The sequence below is a fragment of the Neophocaena asiaeorientalis genome, unplaced genomic scaffold (assembly GCF_003031525.2).
Source record: "Neophocaena asiaeorientalis asiaeorientalis breed wild unplaced genomic scaffold, Neophocaena_asiaeorientalis_V1.1 scaffold11, whole genome shotgun sequence".
NCBI lineage: Eukaryota > Metazoa > Chordata > Mammalia > Artiodactyla > Phocoenidae > Neophocaena > Neophocaena asiaeorientalis.
The window spans coordinates 1,482,278-1,509,098 of NW_020173124.1; the positions used below are offsets into that span (position 1 = coordinate 1,482,278).

General features: G+C 37.2%; 1 protein-coding gene across 1 annotated transcript in view; it reads right to left on the minus strand.

Moving 5' to 3' along the window:
• LRP1B (LDL receptor related protein 1B) overlaps positions 1-26,821 on the minus strand; it is a 1,787,379-nt gene that overhangs the window by 1,432,273 nt on the left and 328,285 nt on the right. Inside the window, exon 2 of the mRNA XM_024744102.1 lies at positions 6,626-6,748. Coding sequence (XP_024599870.1) covers positions 6,626-6,748 — 123 coding nt within the window. The remainder of the gene's footprint in view (positions 1-6,625; positions 6,749-26,821) is intronic.

Below are 26,821 nucleotides of genomic sequence, written 5' to 3' on the forward strand. Positions count from 1 at the left end.
AGGGGGCAATTAGCGTGCTCTATCAAAAGACCCTCAGGGTAAGGTGCTTGGTCAGAGCTCTGGCATATGGAATACAGGGAGGGGGTGCTGGGTGGAGAGGGGCTCTTACTCTGGAACAGGCACTATTCTAAGCACTTTACTGTGAGGTAGGTACTGTCATGCCCATTGTACAGATAAGGTAATGGAGACCCAGAATGACTTAGTCTGCTGTACGAGAGCAAAGATATTCATCTGGAGGAACTGGCTTTGGTGTCAAGCGTCTGGGATTCAGAAGCCCTGATCATGCACTGTGCCTGCCACCTCTCCTCAGTGGATGAAGAGAGGAAAAGGAGTGAAGAGACACTGTGGCACATGCTACCTGGGGCCTCTTCTCGCCCAATATCTAGTCTCCCCTTTTTCTTTACTAGCAGAACCACAGATCTTATTTTGGAAAGCCCTGTGGAAATACTCATTGCCTCATACCTTAGGTGATCAGTTCTGGTGAAGGACATCTAAGCAAGAAACCTACTGAGTTTGCTTTCCGTAAAAGTTACTATTCTCCTGACAAACAGATAGACTCAGCTGGCACTGGCTGTTTCTTTTTTTTTTTTTTGTCCCTTCTCTCTGGCCGAAATGGAATTATCTACTGGGGAAGGTGGAAAAGCCCTACTGTGGCTAAAAGACTGACAGCTCCATGCTAAGAGGTAGAGGAAGCCTGCTGTCATTCTGGAGCGTCCATATTAATCCTGGATTGTCCACTTTTGCACCTTTTAATATGAGAAAAGTAAACCCTTATTTGTTTGAGCTCCTGTGTCTGTCCCTTATGCTCAAATGCAATCTTAACACGTAAGGAGATGTGCAAAAATAGAAGAAAGAAGCCAGCTTTTACAGAGAATGCCATTTTGCCCAAGTCTGGCACCATGTGGGAGTGGGTACACACACAACTCTATGCCCCATTCTTCCACTTTGCCCAGTTATGCTGCTTCCTGTGGCTGCAGTACCCGGACACGGCCCCACCTCTGCAGCAGTACCGCAGACACAGCTTAGCTAGGACACTGCAGTAGTGTTTGGCAAACTACAGCCTGCAAGACAAACCCAGTCTGTGGACTGTTTTTGTACAGATGTAAACTAATGATGTTTGTTGTTCCATTTTAACTGTTTTACAAACAAATAAAAACAAAGAAGAATATGCAACAGAGATGACATAAGCTCAGGAATCCTAAAATGTGTACTGTATGGTCTTATACAGAAAAAGTTTGCTGATCCTTGCAGAAGGACAGGACAGAGTAGAGTCAATATGAAAATTATTATAACAACTACAGTAAGTCCCCTGCATACGGCCAAGTTCCATTCCGAGAGCGCATTGGTAAGTCCAATTTGTTCGTAAGTCCAATGAAGTTAGGCTAGGTACCCAACTAACACAACTGGCTATATAGTACTGTACTGTAATAGGTTTATAATATTTTTCACACAAATAATATGCAAAAAATAAAGAAAACATTTTTAATCTCACAATACAATACCTTGAAAAGCACAGTACTATACAGGACAACAGCTGGCATACAGGGGCTGGCACTGAGTGAACAGGCAAGAAGAGTTACTGACTGGAGGAGGGAGAGGAGGTGGGAGAGGGTAGAGATGAAGGGTCATCAGCAATAGGAGATGGAGGGCAAGCTGCAGTGTCACTCACGCCTGACGTGGATGGCACAGGTTCTGGCTCCCTGCTGGATTCAATTCTATCTACCCTTTTGAAAAAACAATCCAGGGATGTCTGGGTAGTAGCTCTTTTTTTCTCATCATAGATGACATGGTTGCACTGGATTGCATCCTGAACAGCTGTTGTAACCTTCGTGTATTGTTCTACGTTCCAGTCCTTTGCCTCAAAAACTAACAGTGCCTTATCGAATAAAGAAAATCCCCTTGTCATTTCCTGCATCGTGAATCTCTTTGGTTCTTCAGTTATTTCTTCTTCCTCCTGTCTCTCTTGGTGCTTCTTAGCAGTACCAGCTACATTACCACTGCTTTTACGCTTACTTCTGGACATCCTGGACTTGAAACAAAGATACTGTACTACTGTACTCTATACAGTACTGTACAGTATACAAAAGCACAACCACTTGTAGAGGATGCACTCACGTGACAACGTATGCCAAACACGTGAACTAACTTACCATGATTGGCCGTGTGAATGCACATCCTCATCTTTGAAAGTTCACAACTTGAAGGTTTCCATGTAGGGGACTTACCGTATCCAGGTTGCAAATCTTACCCTCCTATAATGTCATTTTTATAATCTCCGGTTAGTCAAAGAGTCATCATATCCACAACATGATCTATAGCAGAAGGACTCTCTACATGATTTTCTGAAGGGGGGTAGTGGAGGGCAATAAGGAAGAAGGAGAAGGAGCAGAACAAATACCTTCCTGACTTAAAAGGAGGAATCTAATTTTAAGTATATAAACATCAGATTGCCAAAAAACATCACACATCTGCTGCAACTGATTGTTGGAAAGGAAGTATCATTAAGCATTCAACAGAAAATCCTAGAAGGAATTATGTATTGAATACCTTGGAATAAAAGCACCTTTCAGGAAGACTTCCCTGTCACAGGGGGTACCAAGTTTTCATTCCACAAATAACGTTTCTACTATTCACTTTAATTCTCGTCATACAAAAGGCTAGACTTACAAATGGATTGAAAGCACTGAGTAGAAAGAGGGTGATTTTTCCTGATTTTCTCTTCTCATTGCCTCATAGGACCTAAAAGATGGTTAGCCATTTAGACACTTAACAAATTACTTCAAATAATGTAGCAAAATAAAGACTTTCATTTGTAATATAAGGCTAAAGAACCATTTCTCATATTCAACGGTAAGGATAGAAATTATTAAATTTCTCTCATCTCATATTTTAGAAAACTCATCTCAACATGCAGTCAGCTTAGTGGTAAATCAACCCCATTCAAGACGGGTTTCTTTGGCCTTGGATTGCTGTTAGTGAAATCTCACTTCTGCCCCATAAATAGTAGAAAATACCCCTACAACCTGGGCCTAAACAAACACAGAAGAGAAAGAAAATATGTGCCTGTTAACCTCTCAGATCCCCAAATACCTCAATGTCATTTGATTTTCACTTCCTTTGTTTTTCTGTAGGCATGTTTATCTTCTAACGCATTTTTGTCATCAGCCTCTCACAAGTAAAGCTTTTCCTCCTCCTCAACAATATCCACTTTTTTCCCGTTAGAATTTTGTCATGGCAGAGCTTTCACAATGTCATAATAAATTCTATGCTATATTGGTCCTCTTACCATTTTAGAGGCTAAGTGGATTTAGGAAAAATAAGTGCATTGCATCAGCGGTTTTCATCTAATATTTTGTAGATACAACATACTTTGTCTTCAGATCAAATATGATAACATACTTTTGTTCATACACTGAGCACAAAATTATCCTTCTTAAGAATCAAGCTTCAAGGTTTTTGATTTCTAGTATTTATCTTTCACATTGAATGTATATACATTCATATAATTATAAAATTACGCAATTATTTTATGTAGATCAGCCATGACTGCATACGAATGTTATAAAACAACATGTTACAAAGCACTATGCTTAGGGAAAATGGTAACTGTGAACATCTGGATTGAGAAATTTAAATTTGAAAAAGTCTGATTTTTCCATAAAGCTTTTTCTCTATGCTTGTCCAGATTTTAGTTAGTACTGAAACCACTTATCTGAAACAGGCTAATTAAATGTGGATCCAAATATGTTACTCAGATTAAACACCCAGGTTAAAAAAAAATGAGTATTTTTCTTTCTTTGTTATGTTGCTACATTGATATAAGAATTTTTTTTTAGTGTTGCTCTTGAGGATATTCAGCAATTTCGATGCCCGAGAGTAGAATAAGAATGGCCAAAATGGGAAAACATTTTAAAACTGAACTCACCAAATTTTATCGAGGAAAATAACTATATACTTAAAAACTGACAAAAATACCTTAAGGAGGTATGAGTTTCATTTTAAAAACTAGATAAGAAGAAAATCTATCTCTATTTCAATTAACCCACGTGTAATTCCTAATTTGAAGCTTCAGTCCACCAAAGCCCCTAATCTCTGTGAATTGAAGGACCTACCTTTTTCCCCCGAACACGAGGTGGTGTCTACCTTCTGGGCAAGATGGATACTCAAAACATTTTCAAACATTGTGGTTGAGACACTGACCATTAAGAACAGAAGCTCAATCAATCAGGGCAGATGCTGGCCAGCAAACACAAGTCTAGCTGACTGGTGTGGCCCTGCTTGGTATCGGCCACATTCCTAGAAGCACAGAGCCGGCATGGGAGGGGGAGTGGAATACTGTCATCCACCCACTTTGGCATTCACTCTGGGGTCTCTTTCCTCTTTGGGTTTGAGTTTTGACCACCAAGGTCCTTGTGCCTCCTCTGTACCACAGATCCTCTCCAGCCTGATTCTCCCACTAATCCCCCTCCTTAGTACAAAGGGAGCATCATTTTTCTCTATTATTCAAAAGCATGAAGGGAACTCCTGCCTAGACAGACCACACAGCCTTTTTTTCTCAATCACTTTTGCACTGTGCCAGGTACAAGTTCCAGGGCATTTCTCCTTCAACCTGCCTTCCTACGTATGGATTCTGCAAATCTCTCTCATGTCTCTGTCATGTTTCCCAACAGGAATTTGATAGCAGGATTAGGGCAAAAATGCAAGACTCCAAAACTCAAAAATTTAACTTTTTAGTCCGATTATGCCATGGCAATCATCCCTTGCATCTAACGAGAAGAAAACTCTTCTATGGCACTTAAAGAGGGGAAGGCTTAAACAGTGTTAAGTCCCACTACTTATACAGGTGAAATGTAGTCCAACTACTTATATATTTCATGGGCGGGGTATTTTATTATTGTTGTCTGTTCACATTACTATACCATCTGCATCCATATGCAGAATTTTGAGATTCTTCTCCTTATTTTCCATTTTTAAACAACTTTGTTAAGGTATAATTCACCTACCATACAATTCACCCATTTAATATGCACAGTTCAATGTATTTAAATACATTAACAGAGTTGTGCAACCATCACTGCAATCTAATTTTAGAACACTTCATCACCTCCAAAGAGACCCCATACTCATTAGCAGACATTCCTCATTCTCCTCCACCCCACTGGCCACTGGCAACCACTTATCTCCTTTCTGTCTCTATAGATTTGCCTATTGGGATATTTCATATGAATGGAATCATAAAATATGTGGTCTCTTGTGCCTGGCTCCTTTTCCTTCACATAATATTTTCAAGATTTATCCATGTAGCGTGTATAAGTACTTCAGTCCTTTTTTATTGTTAAATAATATTCCTTTGTATGGATTTATCAGATTTTATTTATCCACTGGAGTATTTTCCTATTAATATACTTTTTCCTCTTATCATGCCTAGAACCTTAGCTATGCTATAGGGGTCTCGTAAAGGTTTTCAGAATTAAACTGATGAAATTGGTGAAAATCAGAAATGTAGTAAACAACTACAACCTCTTACTATCGAAAAAGCGATCTGTTCAAATTGAAGAAAGGCAATTAATGCAAATATTCAAGTACCCATATGTTGAGAAACTTTAAAAACACGAGCAAACATGAAGAAAGTGAATAAGCATTGCTTCTGCTTTCTGTCACCAAGATTTTCATCAAAACTTATATTGGTTCCATCTATAATACTTATAAACAAGTAGATAAAAGTGGAAAATGGAACCAATAATTATTATCTCTACAATATCAAGCAATAAGAGTGGTGAATTTTTCTTTTTTCATGTTGATTTCACAGAACTATGTAGTTGCTTTGAGGATGATTCTGAGAAGCTGACATACCTGTTTGCGTGGGGAGTAAAAACTGATATTAGTTGTGCTAGAAAATATCAATATGAAAATTTAGGGGACTCTTCACACTCCTTACAACAGTAGGTATTTAAAAGAAAGTGTAGCAGATTTAGCTGTCGTCCTGTTATTATTTACAATTTTGATTTAGTGGTATTTTTCACATGGGCAAAACCCTTAATGGACTCCCAAGTTACACACAGTGGTACAATTACAATTAGGACTCATGTGTATTAAGAGTTCTGAATCTGATATTATAAAGTCAAAGATCCTCACTGCATGGATGGATAAATGTAGTTTCTATCTTTCAGGTGCAAGAGAAAACATGTTCAATCATTTGTGTAGTGCCCTAGATATTAATAGAAATAATATGGGAGCTAAAGCTTGATTAGTTCATTATTCCTTCTATATGCTCCTCTGTCTCAAAACGTGTGAGATAAATTATTGGAGAGGACCTTATTCCCTCTCAGTGCTGTGTTTTCAAGGATTTTTTTCTCTTCAAGTAAATATTTTTCTAGGAGTAACACAATCACATTGAAATAACCTTGCATTTTCTTCCCTTCATAAGTTAATTCACACGACAAAACTGCGTTTTACGCTCTCATTCACGTAGTCATTTTAAAGGACACACAAACAAAAGGTTTTAAGTTTTTAGGCTATTTGGGAAAAAAAGAATAAACGGAAACAGCAGTCATCTGTGAAAACAGCTGACATTTAGTTTCACATGTAAGGTAAATCCGAATGGCATGAGAACCTTTCTACTCACAGGTATCTAAAGATTCGTCTGAATCATCAGGGCAGTCTGGGTCCCCATCACACAGCCAGCTCTGGGAGACACAAGTCACATGATCGTGGCAAAGAAATTCACCAGGATCACACAACTGCTGATCTGAAAATGAAAATGTTTCAAAATAAAATATGAATGATCCGAACATGAACACAAGAGCAGTACAAAGATGAAATGTGAGAAGGCAATGCATAAAAGGTCTATGAATGTGGTCCACATTTTCTGTTCGGCAACAAAGCTAAACCGATTATTTTTCTTATTTTTATCCACTCAGCTCAAGCACTCAATTCTGATAGACTTAACTTTGTTGTGGTCTCACACAATCTATCCTGAAAATAGTTAAGAATTCTATTTGTGTTTAGGACTAGAGGCTTCCTCATATCAGATAAGGCATATAGCTATCCCAGCAAGCAGGTTTTATAGAAGATGTTGATCCAAAGCAGCTCTTGAGCAGAAAAATTTTAGTTTCCTCCTCTGCTCCAAGACAATGAAAAATCAGCAATAAAAATTAAACCTTGTACGTAAACTCCATCTCTTAGTATTTGGTTCTTAACTATCCAACCTTATGCTAGAGCTTCATGCCTTTACATCTGTTAGATACCCAATATCGTAATATATTTTTCACTACAACTTTCCAATTGACAATTTCTGCTACTGGACAGTGAGGGTGATAGTAAAATCCCATAAAGCTTTGTTCTAACTCAGGTTTCTACATTTGATTGTATTCAAAAAGTCCATTATTTTCCTTCCATTGTTTCAGAATATTTAGGATCTGTTGCCTTTCCTCAGGTCCTAGTAAACTCATCAGATGTTGTTTTTTGCAATATTCTTACTTATGCCCTATAAGTCCATTCAACAAAATATTTCTTTTTTAAAAGTATTTAAAAACATGTCTGAAATAGAAATGTTTCTTACAATTGATGACCTCAGAGTGTGAAAGAGTGTTAGGAGTGTTAGACATTTGATATCACTCATTCTTTGTTATGTATATACAGGAATGATCCAACATCAAAGAAATCCATCAGTAAATATGTCTTTCAGTATATACCAAATGCATATTCTAAGTGATACAAAAGCATTACACCATAGCTTAATTGGCCTTTTTCGCCTAGCAATCTACAAAATGATGGCACATCTTCCACTTAATCATTTGATAAGATATAGTATGTCTTTCCTTTCTCTCCCTCAACCTCTTCCCCTGACCCCAAAATAACTTAAAACAAATATACTTTACAAGCACACAAGCACATCCAGACACACACAAACACACATCTTTAATCTATAATTAACTCTTCCTACTCTCACACTATGATATTTTCTGAAAATTCATATATTTTACCTTATTATACACTGTCAATACCACACTCATTACCACTGCTATCATAATTATTGTTGTTTTTTTCACATTAGGTTGTTTGTGCATACTTTGAATTTGGCCTTAGAGTTGGTGCTATAGAATCAAAGATGTATAAGTCTCAGTCTTTGTCTTGAAAGATTCAGTCAGACTACTTACACCAACAGATCCCAAAGAAAAAAAAAAGTACATCGTATACCAAAAGTTGCCAAATAAGTGATTTAGAAAATAACTGCTAAAAGGAGAGATCACAGGTAGAGATAGATGGATACCAATATAAAGAAAAGTCTGGGGATATAAGCATGATTTTAAACATGGGTAGGCTATGGATAAATGGAGAGTAAATATAGGACATTTCAGACAAGAGGTAGAGTAATAAGAATTGTTAAGGAAGTAATTATTGAAATGCATTTGAGACAAATGTTTTATACTAAAGTTGAAATGACATTCAGGTTCCAAGAACCATCTAGGTTTTTCTCCACTGAACATTATGTGTGATATTTATAAGTATGTCCTGGTGTTAGAGGAAAGGGACTTAAATTCTGCTTTAGACAGTCATGTAACCTTTGTAGTTAATGTAGGGAAAGAGCACATGAGAAAATTCAAATTATTTTTGCTTATAGACAGAGACTATATGATTTATTACCAAACAGGGAGAGTTCTGAGGGTGAAGGAAGACATTAATAATTACACTGGGGCAACAAGTATAAACCAAGTCTATTCCAAAAAATCAGAATGACTGCTCATTGTACCTATAGCTAGTCTGCATTTGATCTATGATTTTGAGATGCTAGGTTTTCTCTTCCTTCATTCCTCCCAAACTATAACCAATTGCTATAAGAAAAGGGGAAAAGAGATGGTGCCTTGCTAAATGCCACTGTATAGTGTCTGTCTCAGTAAATAATCAACAAGTATTTGTTGAAGTATAAAGAAATAAAAAGGGCCAACAGAACAATTTATAGTGCTGAAAAATAGTGTCTCAAAAACATAGGTCAGGGACTTCCCTAGTGGCGCAGTGGTTAAGAATCCGCCTCCCAATGCAAAGGACACGGTTTAGAGCCCTGGTCCAGGAAGATCCCACATGCCATGGAGCAACTAAGCCCGTGTGCCACAACTACTGAACCTGCACTCTAGAGTCTGCGAGCCACAACTACTGAAGACCGCACACCTAGATCCCATGCTCCACAACAAGAGAAGCTGCTGCAATGAGAAGCCCACGCATGGCAACAAAGAGTAGCCCCTGCTCTCTGCATCTAGAGAAAGCCCAAGTGCAGCAACAAAGACCCAATGCAGCCAAAAGAAAAAAAAAAAAAAATAGGTCAGGGTTAGTAATGAAGAACCTCGAGTACCACAGGAAGCATTTTGTAGATAATTTGAAGCCATGGACAATTACTTAAGAAATGGTATTCATGTTAAAATAAACTTCAAAGTCACCTGTGAGGAGACTACTGCAATTGTCTAGAGAAAAGTTTAAGATGATTGGGGTAAAGTAGTGGGGACTAAATTGGAGACTGTGCTCCAAATGATCTAATATAAGAGTTAGGAATTAGTGACTAAATAGTTGAAAGACTCAAATATGCCTCCAAGTAAACAGCCTCAAATATTGATTAGATGGTGTCTCAAAACCAAGACAGGACATAGAGATGGGGAAAAAAAAAGAGAAGATATTGTACATGTGAGTGTAAATGTGTATGTGACCCTTGTCATGGGGGCAGTGGAATAATAATAGTAGGAATAATTAGTATTTTTATAGCGCTCTGCAGTTCAAAACGCAGTTCCACCCCTGGTATCTTAATTTGTTCATTCATTTATTTATTCAACAAATATCACTGAGCTTCTACTATGTTCTAGGGACTGAGGATACAATAGTGAGGAAAACAAAGCAGAATCCCCTGCCATCATAGAGCTTACGTTACAGTGGAGGATAGAAACAGAAACAAAATAAACACGAGTTAACTGCAAAGTATATTAGAAGATAAACACTATGGAGAGATGGGGATTAAGGGTTGGAGACCAGGGTCACGGGGTGGACATACAATTTTAAATAAGGTGGTCAGAGAACGTGTCACAGAGAATGTGACATTTAATAAAGGCTTATAGAAGGTGAGAGTGACATCCATTTGAATAAAAGGTCATGTGCTAAGAACCTCTGGCAATATTCCATTTTATATATGTACCACGTCTTCTTTACCATTTATCTGTCAATCCATTTAGGTTGCTTCCATGTCCAGGCTATTTTAACTGGTGCTGCAATGAACATTGGGGTGCATGTATCTTTTCAAATTATGGTTTTCTCTGGATATATGCCCAGGAGTAGGATTGCTGGATCATATGGTAGCTCTATTTTTAGTTTTTTAAGGAAACGCCATACTGTTCTCCATAGTGGCTGCACCAATTTACATTCCCACCAATGTAGGAGGGTTCCCTTTTCTCCACACCCCCTCCATCATTTATACAATGGAATATTACTCGGCAACAAAAAGGAATGAAATAATGCCATTTGCAACAACATGGAGGGACCTAGAGATTGAGTGAAGTCAGTCAGACAGAGAAAAACAAATATCATATGATATCACATATGTGGAATCTAAAAAAATGGTACAAGTGAATTTACTTACGAAACAGAAACAGAGTCACAGATGTAGAAAACAAACTTATGGCTACCAAGGGGGAAAGTGGGGGGGGGATAAATTGGGAGATGGGGATTGACATATATACACTAGTATATATAAAATAGATAACTAAAAGGACCTACTGTATAGTGCAGAGAACTCTACTCAGTACTCTAATGACCTATATGGGAAAAGAATCTACAAAAATAGCGGATATATGTATATGTATAACTGATTCACTTTGCTGTACGCCTGAAACTAACACAACATTGTAAATCAACTATACTCCAATAAAAATTAATTAAAAAAGAAAGAACCTGTGGCAAGAGGGAGCCCAGCAAATTTAAGGAACACTAAGGAAGTCTGAGTGGCTGGAAAAAAACATGAAAGTGGAAGAATTGAGGTCAGGGAATCAAGGAATATGGTGTAGAGGTTGGCGGATGAAGATTCTAGTTTTACTAAAAATCAAGATGGGAAACCACTGGAATGTTCTGAGTAGAGACACACAATTTAACTGACTTTCTTTTTTAAAGGATCACTCCAGGTACTGTGTGGAAAATAGAGTGCAGTGAAGTGAAGGTAGAAGTAGGGAGGTCAACGAGGATGTAATTGCAATAATGCGGGTGAAAGGGAGTAGTTGTGTGAATACATGTGTTGGTGAGGTGGAGTTTCAAGACTATTTGATAAGGAAACAAGTCAGATATCTTTCTACCATCTCATTAAATGTCAGGATCTTACACTCAGATCTCTGACCTCAAAAGTATGACTTTGCAACAGTTTTTTTGAAATATACTGACTATGAGATGCTTGGGAGACTTCCAAGAATAAATATGCAATAGACAGTAACACATTGAAGTCTGAAATTCAGGAGAAACATCAAAACTGAAAACACAGGAAAGAACTGGAGCTGTAAGAAGACAGTGAAAAGGGGCTTCCCTCGCGGCGCAGTGGTTGAGAGTCCGCCTGCCGATGCAGGGGACACGGGTTCGTGCCCTGGTCCGGGAAGATCCCACATGCCGTGGAGTGGCTGGGCCCGTGAGCCATGGCCACTGAGCCTGCATGTCCGGAGCCTGTGCTCTGCAATGGGAGAGGCCACAACAGTGAGAGGTCCACGTACCGGAAAAAAAAAAAAAGAAGACAGTGAAAAGCATAGGAATAGATTTAGATGAAATTAAAGTGAGGTGGGGGAAGAGGGAAAGACAGAGACAGAGACAGGGAGAGAAAGGCAGCAAAGTAAGAGTAGGTCAGGCAAGGAGACAGAGGAGACAGAAAGTTTAGCCAGAGATACAAGAGAATAAGGTCAAGGGGAAAGAGGATGCACTAAAATCACGAAAAATTTTAAGAATGGATTGAGGAAGGGGATCACCAGTGACCAAGTTCAAGTATGATAAATTCTAATAAGATAGGGTAGACTTGTAGGCTAAGGGAAAGGTGCCACTGAAGGAAGAGAGACTGGAGGCTCCAAAAGGATAGGAAAGTGCAGCAGTTTCCCAAGAACTCACAGGGCTGGAAGTAAAACCTACACAACAGTAGGAGCACTTGCCCTGAGGAAGAAAGGATAGAAGAATGAGACAGATAAATCATTAGCTGGTAGGGAAGAAGGTTAAGGTATCCTTACCTGGTTGTGATTCCTCAAAGAACTGAAAAGCAAGATTAGTTTTCGTAATTTGAAGAAGGTAGACTTGGAAAGAGTAGTAAAGATTTAGAATGAGTAGAAAATTGAAAAGGAAGTCAACTAGAAATCTGTGAAAGGATTTCTTTCTAACAGCAATGAGAATACAATTAAGGTTGAAAACTATATATTTGACAGTTGATTTCTTTTCTATGAATGCCCAAATGTTCACCTGCATTGAGCCATAGATATAGAATAATTCCTTGAGAAAATCCCAGAAGAAAGTCCCTTGGGAAAACATGCAAACCACCCATCCTCAACATATATGCATATGTATATAGACACATACACAAAACCATCATGATTCAAAACAACTTTTCTTTTTTCAGGAGTGAGACATACTTAAGGGGATTTACCTAATGAGCCTATGTTATCAGCTTACTAAGCAAGCTCCAACCTTTAAAGGGAGTTTGCATAGTTGCAATTTTGAGGACAGTTTTATATTATCCCTCTAGGAAATAGCAGTTAAAAATAGCTTGCTACAAACCACCTATTTATTTTTCACCTTGATACTCCATTTCAGGGTCTGTTTCTAAAAGCATTGATTATAGGATTAAAATTAATGAATTTTCAGTATTTCAAGGTGATTATTTTAAAATACATACACTGGATTGAGTTCCTTGAATCAGAAGCTAAATATGTTATGTCTATGTGTATTTTCCATTTATCCTATTTAATGCTTCAAGCTACACTTCTGAGATAGCCAAACTAATCTTATTTTAAATGTCTTCCTATTGTATGAAACACAATATTATACACTGTAATTAAAACAAGAAGCTTATGAGAATGTGCAGGAAGTTTCGCTTATATCCCTAAGGAAGAAGATCAAAGCTAGCACTGAGAGACCTTCAGGATGGCAGAAGACTAAAATGTGGAGATCACCTTCTTCCCCACAAATACATCAGAAATACATCTACATGTGGAACAACTCCTACAGAACACCTACTGAATGCTGGCAGAACACCTCAGACCTCCCAAAAGGCAAGAAACTCCCCATGTACCTGGGTAGAGCAAAAGAAAAAACAGAGACAAAAGACTAAGGACGGGACCTGCACCAGTGGGAGGGAGCTGTGAAGGAGGAAAGGTTTCCACACACTAGGAAACCCCTTCACTGGTGGAGACTGGGGGTGGTGGGGGGGGGAAGCTGTGGAGCCACGGAGGAGAGCACAGCAACAGGGGTGTGGAGGGCAAAGCGGAGAGATTCCTGCACAGAAGATCAGTGCCGACCAGCACTCACCAACCTGAGAGGCTTGTCTGCTCACCCGCCGGGACGGGCGGGGCTGGGAGTTGAGGCTCGGGCTTCAGTTGGAGCGCAGGGAGAGGACTGGGGTGGGCAGCGTGAACACAGCCTGAGGGGACTAGTGCGCCACAGCTAGCGGGAAGTGTGTCCAGGAAAAGGTCTGGAGCAGCCGAAGAGGCAAGAGACTTTTTCTTCCCTCTTTGTTTCCCGGTGCACGAGGCGAGGGGATTAAGGGCACCTCTTAAAGGAGCTTCAGAGTCCGGCGTGAGCCGCGGCTATCAGCGTGGACCACAGAGACAGGCATGAGACGCTCAGGCTGCTACTGCAGCCACCAAGAAGCCTGTGTGCAAGCACAGGTCACTATCCACACCTCCACTCCCAGGACCCTGTGCAGCCCACCACTGCCAGGGTCCCATGATCCAGAGACAACTTCCCCAGGAGAACGCGTGGCGCGCCTCAGGCTGGTGCTATGTCATGCTGGCCTCTGCCGCTGCAGGCTCGCCCTGCATCCGTACCCCTCCCTCCCCCAGCCTGAGTGAGCCAGAGCCTCCGAATCAGCTGCTCCTTTAACCCGTCCTGTCTGAGCGAAGAACAGACGCCCTCAGGCAACCTACACGCAGAGGCGGGGACAAATCCAAAGCTGAAGCCCAGGAGCTGCGTGAACAAAGAAGCGAAATCTCTGCCAGCAGCCTCAGGAGCAGAGGATTAAATCTCCATAATCAACTTGATGTACCCTGCCTGCATCTCTGGAATACCTGAATAGACAACGAATCATCCCAAAATTGAGGCACTGGACTTTGGGAGCAACAGTAGACATGGGGTTTGCTTTCTTCATCTAATTTGTTTCTGGTTTTATGTTTATCTTAGTTTAGTATTTAGACTTTATGATTATTGGTAAATTTGTTTATTGATTTGGTTGCTCTCTTCCTTTTCTTTTAATATATACATATATTTTTTTTTCCTTTTTCTCTTTTTGTGAGTGTGTATGTGTATGCTTCTTTGTGTGATTTTGTCTGTATAGCTTTGCTTTTACCATTTGTCCTCGGGTTCTGTCTGTATTTTTGTTTTTTGTTTTTAGTATAGTTTTTAGCGCTTGCTATCATTGGTGGATTTGTTTTTTGGTTCGGTTGCTCTCTTCTTTCTTTCTTTTTTTTTATTACTTAATTTTTAAATTTTTCAATAATTTTATTTATTTTTATTTTAATAACTTTCTTTTCTTTCTTTCTTTTTTTCTTTCTTTTTTCTCCCTTTTCTTTTGAGCCATGCAGCTGAACAGGGTCTTCGTGCTCCAGGCAGGTGTCACACCTGTGTCTCTGAGGTGGGAGAGCCAAGGTCAGGACATGGATCCACCAGAGACCTCCCGGCTCCACATTATATCAAACAGCAAAAGCTGTCCCAGAGATCTGCATCTCAATGCTAAGACTCAGATCCACTCAATGACCAGCAAGCTACAGTGCTGGACACTCTATGCCAAACAACTAGAAAGACAGGAACACAACCCCACCCATAGCATACAGCCTGCCTAAAATCATAATAAGGTCACAGAAACCCCAAAACACACCACCAGGCACAGTCCTGCCCACCAGAAAGACAAGATTCAGCCTCATCCACCAGAACACAGGTACCAGTCCACTCCACCAGGAAGCCTACACAACCCACTGAAACACCCTTAGCCACTGGAGGCAGACACCAAAAGCAAAGGGAACTATGAACCTGCAGCCTGCGAAAAGGAAATACCAAATACAGTAAGTGAAGTGAAATGAGAAGACAGAGAAACACACTGCAGATGAAGGAGCAAGGTAAAGACCCAGCAGACCAAACAAATAAAGAGGAAATACACAGTCTAACTGAAAAAGAATTCAGAGTAATGATAGTAAAGATGATCCAAAAACCTGGAAATACAATGGAGAGAAAAAAAAAGTTTAACAAGGACCTAGAAGAACTAAAGAACAAACAAACAATGACGAACAACACAATAAATGAAATTAAAAATTCTCTAGAAGGAATCAATAGCAGAATAACTGAGGCAGAAAAACGGATAAGTGACCTGGATGATAAAATAGTGGAAATAACTACTGCAGAGCAGAATAAAGAAAAAAGAATGAAAAGAATTGAGGACAGTCTCACAGACCTCTGGGACAACACTGAATGCACCAACATTCGAATTATAGGGGTTGCAGAAAAAGAAGAGCAAAAGAAAGGGACTGAGAAAATATTTGAAGACATTTTATTTGAAAACTTCCCTAATATGGGAAAGGATATAGTCCAACAAGTCCAGGAATCACAGAGAGTCCCATACAGGATGAATCCAAGGAGAAACACACCAGACACATAGTAATCAAACTATCAAAAATTAAATAAAAAGGAAAATATTAAAAGCAGCAAGAAAAAAAAAAAAAAACATACAAAGGAATCCCCATAAGGTTAACAGCTGATATTTCAGCAGAAACTCTGCAAGCCAGAAGGTAGTGGCAGGACATATTTAAAGTGATGAAAGGGAAAATACTACAACCAGGATTACTCTACCCAGCAAGGATCTCTTTCAGATTTGATGGAGAAATTAAAACCTTTACAGACAAGAAAAAGCTAAGAGAATTCTTAACCAGCTTTACAAAACCAGCTTTACAAAAAATGCTAAAGGAACTTCTCTAGGAATGAAACACAAGAGAAGGAAAAGAGCTACAATAACAAACCAAAAACAATTAAGAAAATGGTAATAGGGACATACATATCGATAACTACCTTAAATGTAAATGAATTAAATGCCCAACCAAAATACATAGACTGGCTAAATGGATACAAAAAGAAGACCCGTATATATGCTGTCTACTTCAGACGTAGGGACACATACAGACTGAAAGTGAGGGGATGGAAAAAGATATTCCATACAAATGGAAATCCAAAGAAAGCTGGAGTAGCAATTCTCATATCAGACAAAATAGATTTTAAAATAAAGACTATTACAAGAGACAAAGAAGGATACTACATAATGATCAAGAGATCAATCCAAGAAGAAGATATAACAATTGTAAATATTTATGCACCCAACATAGGAGCACTGCAATACATAAGGCAAATGCTAACAACCATAAAAGAGGAAGTCGACAGTAACACAATTATAGTACAAGACTTTAACACCCCACTCTCACCAATGGACAGAACATCCAAAATGAAAATAAATAAGGAAGCACAAGCTTTAAATGATACATTGAACAAAATGCACTTAATTGATATTTATAGGATATTCCATCCAAAAACAACAGAATACACTTTCTTCTCAAGTGCTCATGGAACAATCTCCAGGATAGAACATATCTTGGGTCACAAATCAGGCCTTGCTAAATTTAAGAATATTGAAATCATATCAAGTATCTTTTCTGACCACAGCGCTATGAGACTAGATATCAATTACAGGAAAAAATCTGTAAAAAGTACAAACACATGGAGGCTAAACAATATGCTACAAAATAATGAAGAGATCACAAAGGAAATCAAAGAGAAAATTTAAAAATACCTAGAAAAAAAATGACAATGAAAACTCGACAACCCCAAACCTATGGGATGCAGCAAAAGCAGTTTTAAGAGGGAAGTTTATAGCAATACAATCCTACCTCAAGAAACAAGAAACATCTCAAATAAAATACCTAAGCTTACACCTAAAGCAATTAGAGAAGGAAGAACAAAAAACTCCAAAGTTAGCAGAAGGAAAGAGATCAGATCAAAAAGAAATGAAAAATAAATGAATAACACAGTATCAAAGATCATTAAAGCTATAAGCTGGTTCTTTGAAAACATAAACAAAATTGAAAAACCATTAACCAGACTCACTAAGAAAAAAAGGGAGAAGACTCAAATCAATAGAATTAGAAATGAAAAAGGAGAAGTAACAAGTGACACTGTAGAAATACAAAGGATCATGAGAGATTACTACAAGCAACTACATGCCAATAAAATGGAAAACTTGGGAAAAATGAACAAATCCTTAGAAAAGCACAACCTTCCAAGACTGAACCAGAATAAAGAGAAAATATAAACAGACCAATCACAAGCACTGAAATTAAGACTGTGATTAAAAATCTGCCAACAAACAAAAGCCCAGGACCAGATGGCTTCACAGGCGAATTCTATCAAACATTTAGAGAAGAGCTAACACCTATCCTTCTCAAAGTCTTCCAAAATATAGCAGAGGAAGGAAAACTCCCAAACTGATTCTATGAGGCACCATCACCCTGATACCAAAACCAAAGATGTCACAAAGAAAGAAAATTACAGGCCAATATCACTGATGAACATAGATGCAAAAATCCTCAACAAAATACTAGCAAAGAGAATCCAACAGCACATTAAAAGGATCATACACCATGATCAAGTGGGGTTTGTCCCAGGAATGCAAGCATTCATCACTTTACGCAAATCAATCAATGTGATAAACTATATTAACAAACTGAAGGAGAAAAAACCATATGATCATCTCAATAGATGCAGAGAAAGCTTTTGACAAAATTCAACACCCATTTATGATAAAAACTCTCCAGAAAGTAGGCATAGAGGGAACTTACCTCAACATAATAAAGGCCATATATGACAAACCCACAGCCAACATCGTTCTCAATGGTGAAAAACTGAAACCATTTCCACTAAGATCAAGAACAAGACAAGGATGTCCATTTTCACGACTATTATTCAACATAGTTTTTGAAGTTTTAGCCACAGCAATCAGAGAAGAAAAAGAAATAAAAGGAATCCAAATGGAAAAGAAGAAGTAAAGCTGTCACTGTTTGCACATGACATGATACTATACAAAGAGAATTCTAAAGATGCTACCAGAAAACTACTAGAGCTAATTAATGAATTTGGTAAAGTAGCAAGATACAAAATTAATGCACAGAAATCTCTTGCATTCCTATACACTAATGATGAAAAATCTGAAAGAGAAATTAAGGAAACACTCCCATTTACCATTGCAACAAAAAGAATAAAATACCTAGGAATAAACCTACCAAGGGAGACAAAGGACCTGTATGCAGAAAACTCTAAGACACTGATGAAAGAATTTAAAGATGATACCAACAGATGGAGAGATATACCATGTTCTTGGATTGGAAGAATCAACATTGTGAAAGTGATTATACCACCCAAAGCAATCTACAGATTCAATGTAATCCCTATCAAACTACCAATGGCATTTTTCAAAGAACTAGAACAAAAAATTTCAAAATGTGTATGGAAACACAAAAGACCCCGAATAGCCAAAGCAATCTTGAGAAATGAAAATGGAGATTGAGGAATCAGGCTCCTGGACTTCAGACTATACTACAAAGCTACAGTAATCAAGACTGTATGGTACTGGCACAGAAAAAGAAATATAGATCAATGGAACAGAATAGAAAGCCCAGAGATAAACCCATGCACTTATGGTCACCTTATCTTTGATAAAGGAAGCAGGAATGTACAGTGGAGAAAGGACAGACTCTTCAATAAGTGGTGCTGGGAAAACTGGACAGCTACCTGTAAAAGAATGAAATTAGAACACTCCCTAACACCATACATAAAAATAAACTCCAATTGGGTTTAAGACCTAAATGTAATGCCAGACACTATAAAACTCTTAGAGGAAAACATAGGCAGAACACTCTATGACATAAATCACAGCAAGATCCTTTTTGACTCACCTCTTAGAGAAATGGAAATAAAAACAAAAATAAACAAATGGGACCTAATGAAACTTAAAAGCTTTTGCACAGCAAAGGAAACCATAAACCAGACGAAAAGACAACCCTCAGAACGGGAGAAAATATTTGCAAATGAAGCAACTGACCAAGGATTAATCTCCAAAATTTACAAGCAGCTCAATATCAAAAAAGCAAACAACCCAATCCAAAAATGGGCAGAAGACTTAAATAGACATTTCTCCAAAGAAGATATACAGATTGCCAACAAACACATAAAAGGATGCTCAACATCACTAATCATTAGAAAAATGCAAATCAAAATTACAATGAGGTATCACCTCACACCAGTCAGAATGGCCACTATCAAAGAAAGCTACAAACAGCAAATGCTGGAGAGGGTGTGCAGTAAAGGGAACCCTCTTGCGCTGTTGGTGGGAATGTGAATTGGTACAGCCACTATGGAGAACAGTATGGAGTTTCATTAAAAAACTAAAAATAGAACTACCATAGGACCCAGCAATTCCACTACTGGGCATATACCCTGAGAAAACCATAAGTCCAAAAGAGCCACATACCACAATGCATTGCATCTCTATTTACAATAGCCAGGACATGGAAGCCACCTAAGTGTCCATCGACAGATGAATGGATAAAGAAGCTGTGACATATATATGCAATGGAATAATACTCAGACATAAAAAAGAAACGAAATTGAGTCATTTGTAGTGAGGTGGATGGACCTAAAGTCTGTCATACAGTTAAGTAAGTAAGAAAGAGAAATACAAATACCATATGCTAACACATATATATGGAATCTAAAAAAAAAAAATTGTTATGAAGAACCTAGGGGTAGGATAGGAATAAAGATACAGACGTAGAGAATGGACTTGAGGACACAGGGATGGGGAAGGGTAAGATAGAACAAAGTGAGAGAGTGACATAAACATACATACACTACCAAATGTAAAACAGATAACTAGTGGGAAGCAACCGCATACCACAGGGAGATCAGCTCAGTGCTTTGTGACCATCTAGAGGGGTGGAATAGGGAGAGTGGGAGGGAGATGCAAGAGGGAGGAGATATGGTGATATATGTATAGCTGATTCACTTTTTTATAAAGCAGAAACTAACACACCATTGTAAAGCAATTTTACTTCAATTAAGATGTTAAAAAACAAAATAAAACATAATGGCCATTTTTTTGTGAATATGCCATGACTGAAGTAAAATTATATTTGCCCTTTGTTAGGTACAAAGTCTATATGTTTATATAACTTATATAATGATAACATATAAGTCTATATGTTATCATTATATAATCACATATTCAATACCCTTAAATATTTTTTGTCTATTTAATCTCTTGACTACTAAGTCTGTTTAAATCTCTACCATGAAAGTGGAATAGTCCATTTCTACTTGTCTTTTGGACACTTGCTTCCTGTATATCTCAAAGATATATTGTTAAGTTATGATACATTAATATATTGATATAAGATATATTGTTATATGATATATCACTATGATATACTGATATGTTGTTCATGGTAATGGTTGTTAAATCTTATCGGCAAATTGTAACTCTATCAAATAAAATAATTATCTTTTTGTCTTAAAAAAAGAAAGCTAGTACTGTGTCTATCTCTTTATAATAATAGACTCTTGCAACCAAAAGACATAAAAAGATTAGGACAACCATAACCTATAGAGTTTACTGAGTTTGGATTCATCCTGGCATGAGAAAAGCTTAGTATAATAATCCTGCTACACATAAATGAAAACATCTAATTACTTATCTTAATAAAGATGTATAATAATATTTTTGGAGTTTGGATGTAAATGGCCTTAGCTGAAAGATTTTATATACATGAGATGCCACATATTAGCTAATTTATGTTTTCTCATTTTAACATCATGATGAACTGCTAATTTCAATCTTTCTAAAAAACAAGAACTATCAAAGTCAAATACTAAAACTATTATTTATCAATAGGGGTCTACTGAACAACTCTGTAGCCTCTAGTTCCTTGAGTATTTCATCATAATTATTTTATAATATTATTATGTCACTTCCCTTAAAAGTTGACTTGCTATTTAAATACTAATGAGAACATTAGTTTACCAACAAATTGTGTACTGAATGCATAACAGGGCACCATATGGGAACATTTAAAGGACATATACATGATGAACTACGGTAGCTAATTAAAAATTAAAGATAAAAGAAGGGTAATACCCACTCAACTGCTGAATTACTGACAAGTCTTATTCTTCTAGTTAAGTTAAATAATAAATAGGTACAACCTCTTGCACAAGCTAAGTATGAGGGAAATGCTCTGAGTTAGGTTTTCAGAACTTTGTTAATATGAAAAATATTTATTTATTATATCTATATCTCATTGCTAACTTAAACATAGGATGGTTAATAATATACCATTCATAATTATTAAGAGAGAAATATATATATATAGTTTTCATGTAACAGGCAATGAATTACCAGGAGAACAGAATTCTTGTAGAGACCTATAGAATGTATTACTTGTTCAACTTCAAATTTTGATAAAGCTCATGTAAAATTAAATAAATTATATTAGTTATCAAGAATCAGGAAGCACCTTAATTTTTTTCCTTTATATTCACCGACTCCAGAAAAATATGCAAATGTAAATTAATAATAAATTCTCAGAATTCCATTTAACTTGTTCTTTACAATATGTTTAAAGGACTTCTCCTCTCCAATGTTTTTTCTACTCTCCTTTCACCATTCAACATACATTTTTAGCTCTCCATACTGTTCTATTCACTTTCCCTAAATACATCAGTTTCTGTATATTTGTATTTATTTTATGTGTTTATTCCATTGATTGGAATGCCCTTTTCCATGTAACAAAATTCTAGTCCTGCTCTAGAGTCCAAAGATGTTTTACCTTCTTTAATGAAAACTTTCATAACGAACTTTTTCTTCCTTCATGACCGATTCCACAACACTCCACTCAAACCACCAAAAAGATCCTATTATGTTTTGCTTTAGTATTGTAGCTACTGGGTAATGAGCTCCTGGAAGGCAGAGGGTTCTGTCTTAGACTTCACATTTTCCATAACAAGGTGATTTTAATGGAAAAAAATCAAAATCAAATTTTCTATAAAGAACTATACATCACTTTTAGAAAGAGAGAGGGGAAAGAAAAACCAAAGCAATACTAGTGGTTTTTGTTTTATTACCAAAATGATAAATAGCTTTATTTACTTAACCACAAAAATAAAGCTAAGTTTCCCCATGCTTAAAATAAAATACCCTGAACAGCAAAGATTATACCATATAAAGTTAAAGCATCCATGAAAACTAAAAATCAAACTTGAGAGAGATTCTATGTTATCCTCCAGAGTCTCTTAAAGACTATACTGAAAATTACACTTTTTACAATAGCTGGTTGTACAAAGGTAACTTAGACAAATATGTTAACAATAGTTTTTTTAAATGAGAATTCCTTTAGGAATATCATTATTTTAAGTGTAAGATAAAGTGAAACTCACCATGTTAAGTCCGTGCTTAATAAAAATACAAAAATAGATTTGGATTATACACATTTGGAGAGATTGGTAGAGGGAAGGTAGGTCAAAAAGGGTCACACCTGGTAGTTTCATTTTGGCAAGAAAATATATCTCCTTCACAAAATTTGTGGTTGATTGAAAAATAAACCTTATTATATACAATAAGATTATAATTCATGGTATCATTTATTTATGCTAAGTCCATCCTTAAAAATCTTCCCAGGCCTATATCAGAGAGTCAGTTAATAATGAAGAGTATCCATATTTCAATGATAACATGGTTTTTAACTAATAATTCCCATTGTCATGCTGAGTCGCTACTGATAATTTAGAAACATAATTACTCTTACTAAATATATATGTGCACACACATTCACACAATGTGTACACATGTTCTTTGTATAAACTTAGCATACAGCTCCACCAGGAACTCTGTTATCCCTGAAGCTGAGACTCATTAAGAGAGGCTAATCAAATTCCTGAATAAGAGCCCGGTGGTAGGCTGAATAAAGGTACTCCAAGGATGTTCACATCCTAATTTCCAGAGCCTCTGAATGTGTCACCTTACTATATGACAACTGTGATTAAGAATCTTGAGGTGGAGAGACTATCCTAGATTATACAAGTGAACTCAATGAAACAGCAAGATGTGGTACATATATGCAATGGAATATTACTCAGCCATAAAAAGAATGAAATAATGCCATTTGGAGCAACATGGATGGACCAAAAGATTGTCACACTAAGTGAAGTCAGTCAGAGAAAGACAAATATCATATGCTATCACTTACATGTGGGATCTAAAAAAATCGTATAAATGAACTTATTTACAAAACAGAAATAGAGTCACAGATGTAGAAAACAAACTTATGGTTATCAAGGGGGAACAGGGGGAGGGATAAATTGGGAGATTGGGATTGACATTTACACACTAGTATATATAAAATAGATAACTAATAAGAACCTACTTTATAGCACAGGGAGCTCTACTCAATACTCTGTAATGACCTATATGGAAAAGAATCTAAAAATGAGTGGATATATGTATAACTGATCCACTTTGCTGTACAGCAGAAACTAACACAACAGTGTAAATCAACTATACTCCAATGAAAATTAATTTAAAAAAAAAAACAAGTGTACTTATAAGGGCAAGTCAGAGAGGAGAGAAGATGTGAGCACAGAAGCAGAAGCTGGAGTGATCTGAGGAAGCAGACATGGGCCAAGGAATGTGGGCAGTCTCAAGAAGCTGGAAAAGGCAAGGAAGTGGATTCTCACCTAGAGCCTCCAAAAGAACTCAGTCCTGTGCACACTACTTAGAGCTTCTGACCTCCAGAACTGTAAGATAATAAACTTGTGGAGCTGTAAAACCAAGTTTGTGGCAATCTGTTACAATACCAATAGGAAACTAACATCAGACCCCAGTTCATCTCACAGTCCAGATATCACTTATGTAAGTCTGATTAAATTAGTAGGAAACAAGCAAACTACCAGCTGTTTTACCATTAATTTAAAGGTCTTTTTTCTCCTATGTTGCTTTCTGTTTGTTTCAACACTATCTACTTAAATAAAACACCTTTCTTCTTTTTTTTTTTTTTGCAGTACGCGGGCCTCTCACTGTTGTGGCCTCTCCCGTTGCGAAGCACAGGCTCCGGACGCACAGGCTCAGCGGCCATGGCTCACGGGCCTAGCCGCTCCGCGGCATGTGGGATCTTCCCGGACCGGGGCACGAACCCGTGTCCCCTGCATCGGCAGGCGGACTCTCAACCACTGCGCCACCAGGGAAGCCCAACACCTTTCTTCTTGATGTCGAATGACAGTCAAAATAAATCTGCACAGGACTAAGCCTAGTAATAATGACTAGAATCACATGATAGGATTTTATAAAAATCACTATAAATGCTCAAATAAATGACACCCCTGACTGGGAAATATATGAATTTGGAACTGTGGGCATGTGTGGGTGTACATGGATGTGTGTACATGTTTTTATTCTCATTAGATGAGAAAGTACAAAAATGTGATATCTTTCTATTATGAGAAAATTGTACTTAATTGTATATTTGTATGCTTTCTATTGGCTACACAATTTGCAATCATCCTATGTCTTATTAAGCACCAAGTGTTTTTGGTGCTGCAAATGGCAATTCTTACTTACAAGAACACCTTATATAAAACCAAGACAAAATTGAAAATTTTAAGAAGTACATTATCCCCAGGAAGAAGCTTTGCTCATTTATCATTTCTATCATAATGAACAAATGAAAAGTATCTCTGTAAACATTTCAAATTCAATTTGACATTTAATTTTCAAGGAGAAAGTTGTTTTCGTTTTTTTTTCTTGATCATTTAACACTGGCTCCTTGTTTTTCTCAGGCAGTGATATGGAAAATTGTAAAGCACTCAGCATAGACTTGTTTGGAACTGCTTCTTTACCAAGAAAAGGTAAAAAGTAAAAAGTACCCATAGTGAAAACCTGGTTCTTTATTTAGCAAGAGACAGAGGATATATTTTTTCAGTGGAATAAAACTGGTACGTTCAACATAGTTGACTCAAGTTTTTATTATCACTAGACTAATGCTTTGCAATTCTGTTTTCTTTTCTGAAATTTCAATAGCAATGCTCTATTTCCTTTTTACCTTCCCTTTCTCCAAAGCCCACTGAAATGATTCTACAGAGTTATTTCATATACAACATTTTTAAGGAAAGAAACAATTTTGACAGGTTTCCTTCTTAAATGTTAAAGAAATAGCCTAAATTATTGACATTTCCCTGAACGTTCTATTCTCTAAATCCTGTATGATTCTCATCCAATCTCCCAGGGGGTACCAAATTCCACATCTTTTTTCTCATCTCTAAGCTTAGTGAGATATGAAGCAGATGGTTAGGCTTTGGCTGTTTCAGGGATGATGCAATATCTCCTATTCCTTTTGCTGTTTTTTAACTATTAAGGGCTCTTCAAAGACTACAATTTTACTTATCTCAAGTCCCTATTTTGACTTTTACATATATTTTTCAATCACAATTTCTTATTCTCTATTTAAAAAGACTTTAAACTTATTAATTTAACTAATGTTCACTTACTATGAACCAAAATAAGCACTGAGAACATAATGACGGAGACAACAGGATTTCTACCCAGAAATTGCTGAGGGGTAGACAAAAATAAATATTTACAGTAATGTGTAGTCGGTGCTAATACAGGTGTATCTAGTATGTTGAAGGAGCACTGAAAATGGAGCAACTCCTGCTGTAGGCAACCGGGGTCAGGGGCTGAGATGAGAAGAGAGCATGCAGAAGATATTTTTAGTTGCCTACCCGACAGCTACTTTTACCACTTTTGAAAATCCCACTTCCCACTATAGAGACAGGGAAGACCATATGCTTGCTTTCCCAGTCCTTCTTGAACCTACGACATGGACATGGACCCCACTGTTGATTAATGATTAATTCCAATCATATCATTGGGCTACCCTGAGGCGCCCCTGCATCCCATCCTGCTAATCTCTAGACATTTTGTTACATTATGCAATCAATACCCTTAATTACTTAGCCAGGGTTTGCTGGGTAATTTCACTACCAATCAGAAGTAACTGATACAGGTATGAGGGCAGCTTCCCATAAAAAGGTAATTTTTAATCATTTTAATAAATGTATATGAGATTGCCAAGCTGAGAAGATGGGGGATGGCATTCCAAACAAAAGGAAGATCACATAGGGAAAACACTGAATATTAATGGAACACCAAGTGATTAATATAGCTGAAGTTCAGTTTATGTGTCAAAGATAGGCTGGAAAATAGATTGAATATTTATATTGTTTGGCTTAAATATAGTCAATATTTTAATATGCTCTTCATAACCATTTAGTAAGACTTCTTACTGTGTTATTTTAAGTTACTAGATTTTGAAAAGACTCCTTTTATGGGAGGTAATAAAATAATACTATAAATGGTAATAGTTATTGAGTGTTCACTATGTACCACATGCTAAATTAAACACTTTGTGTATTTCATTTAATACTCACAAAAATCTGTTATTGGCATCTTGCAAATCAGATATGAGATTGTTTG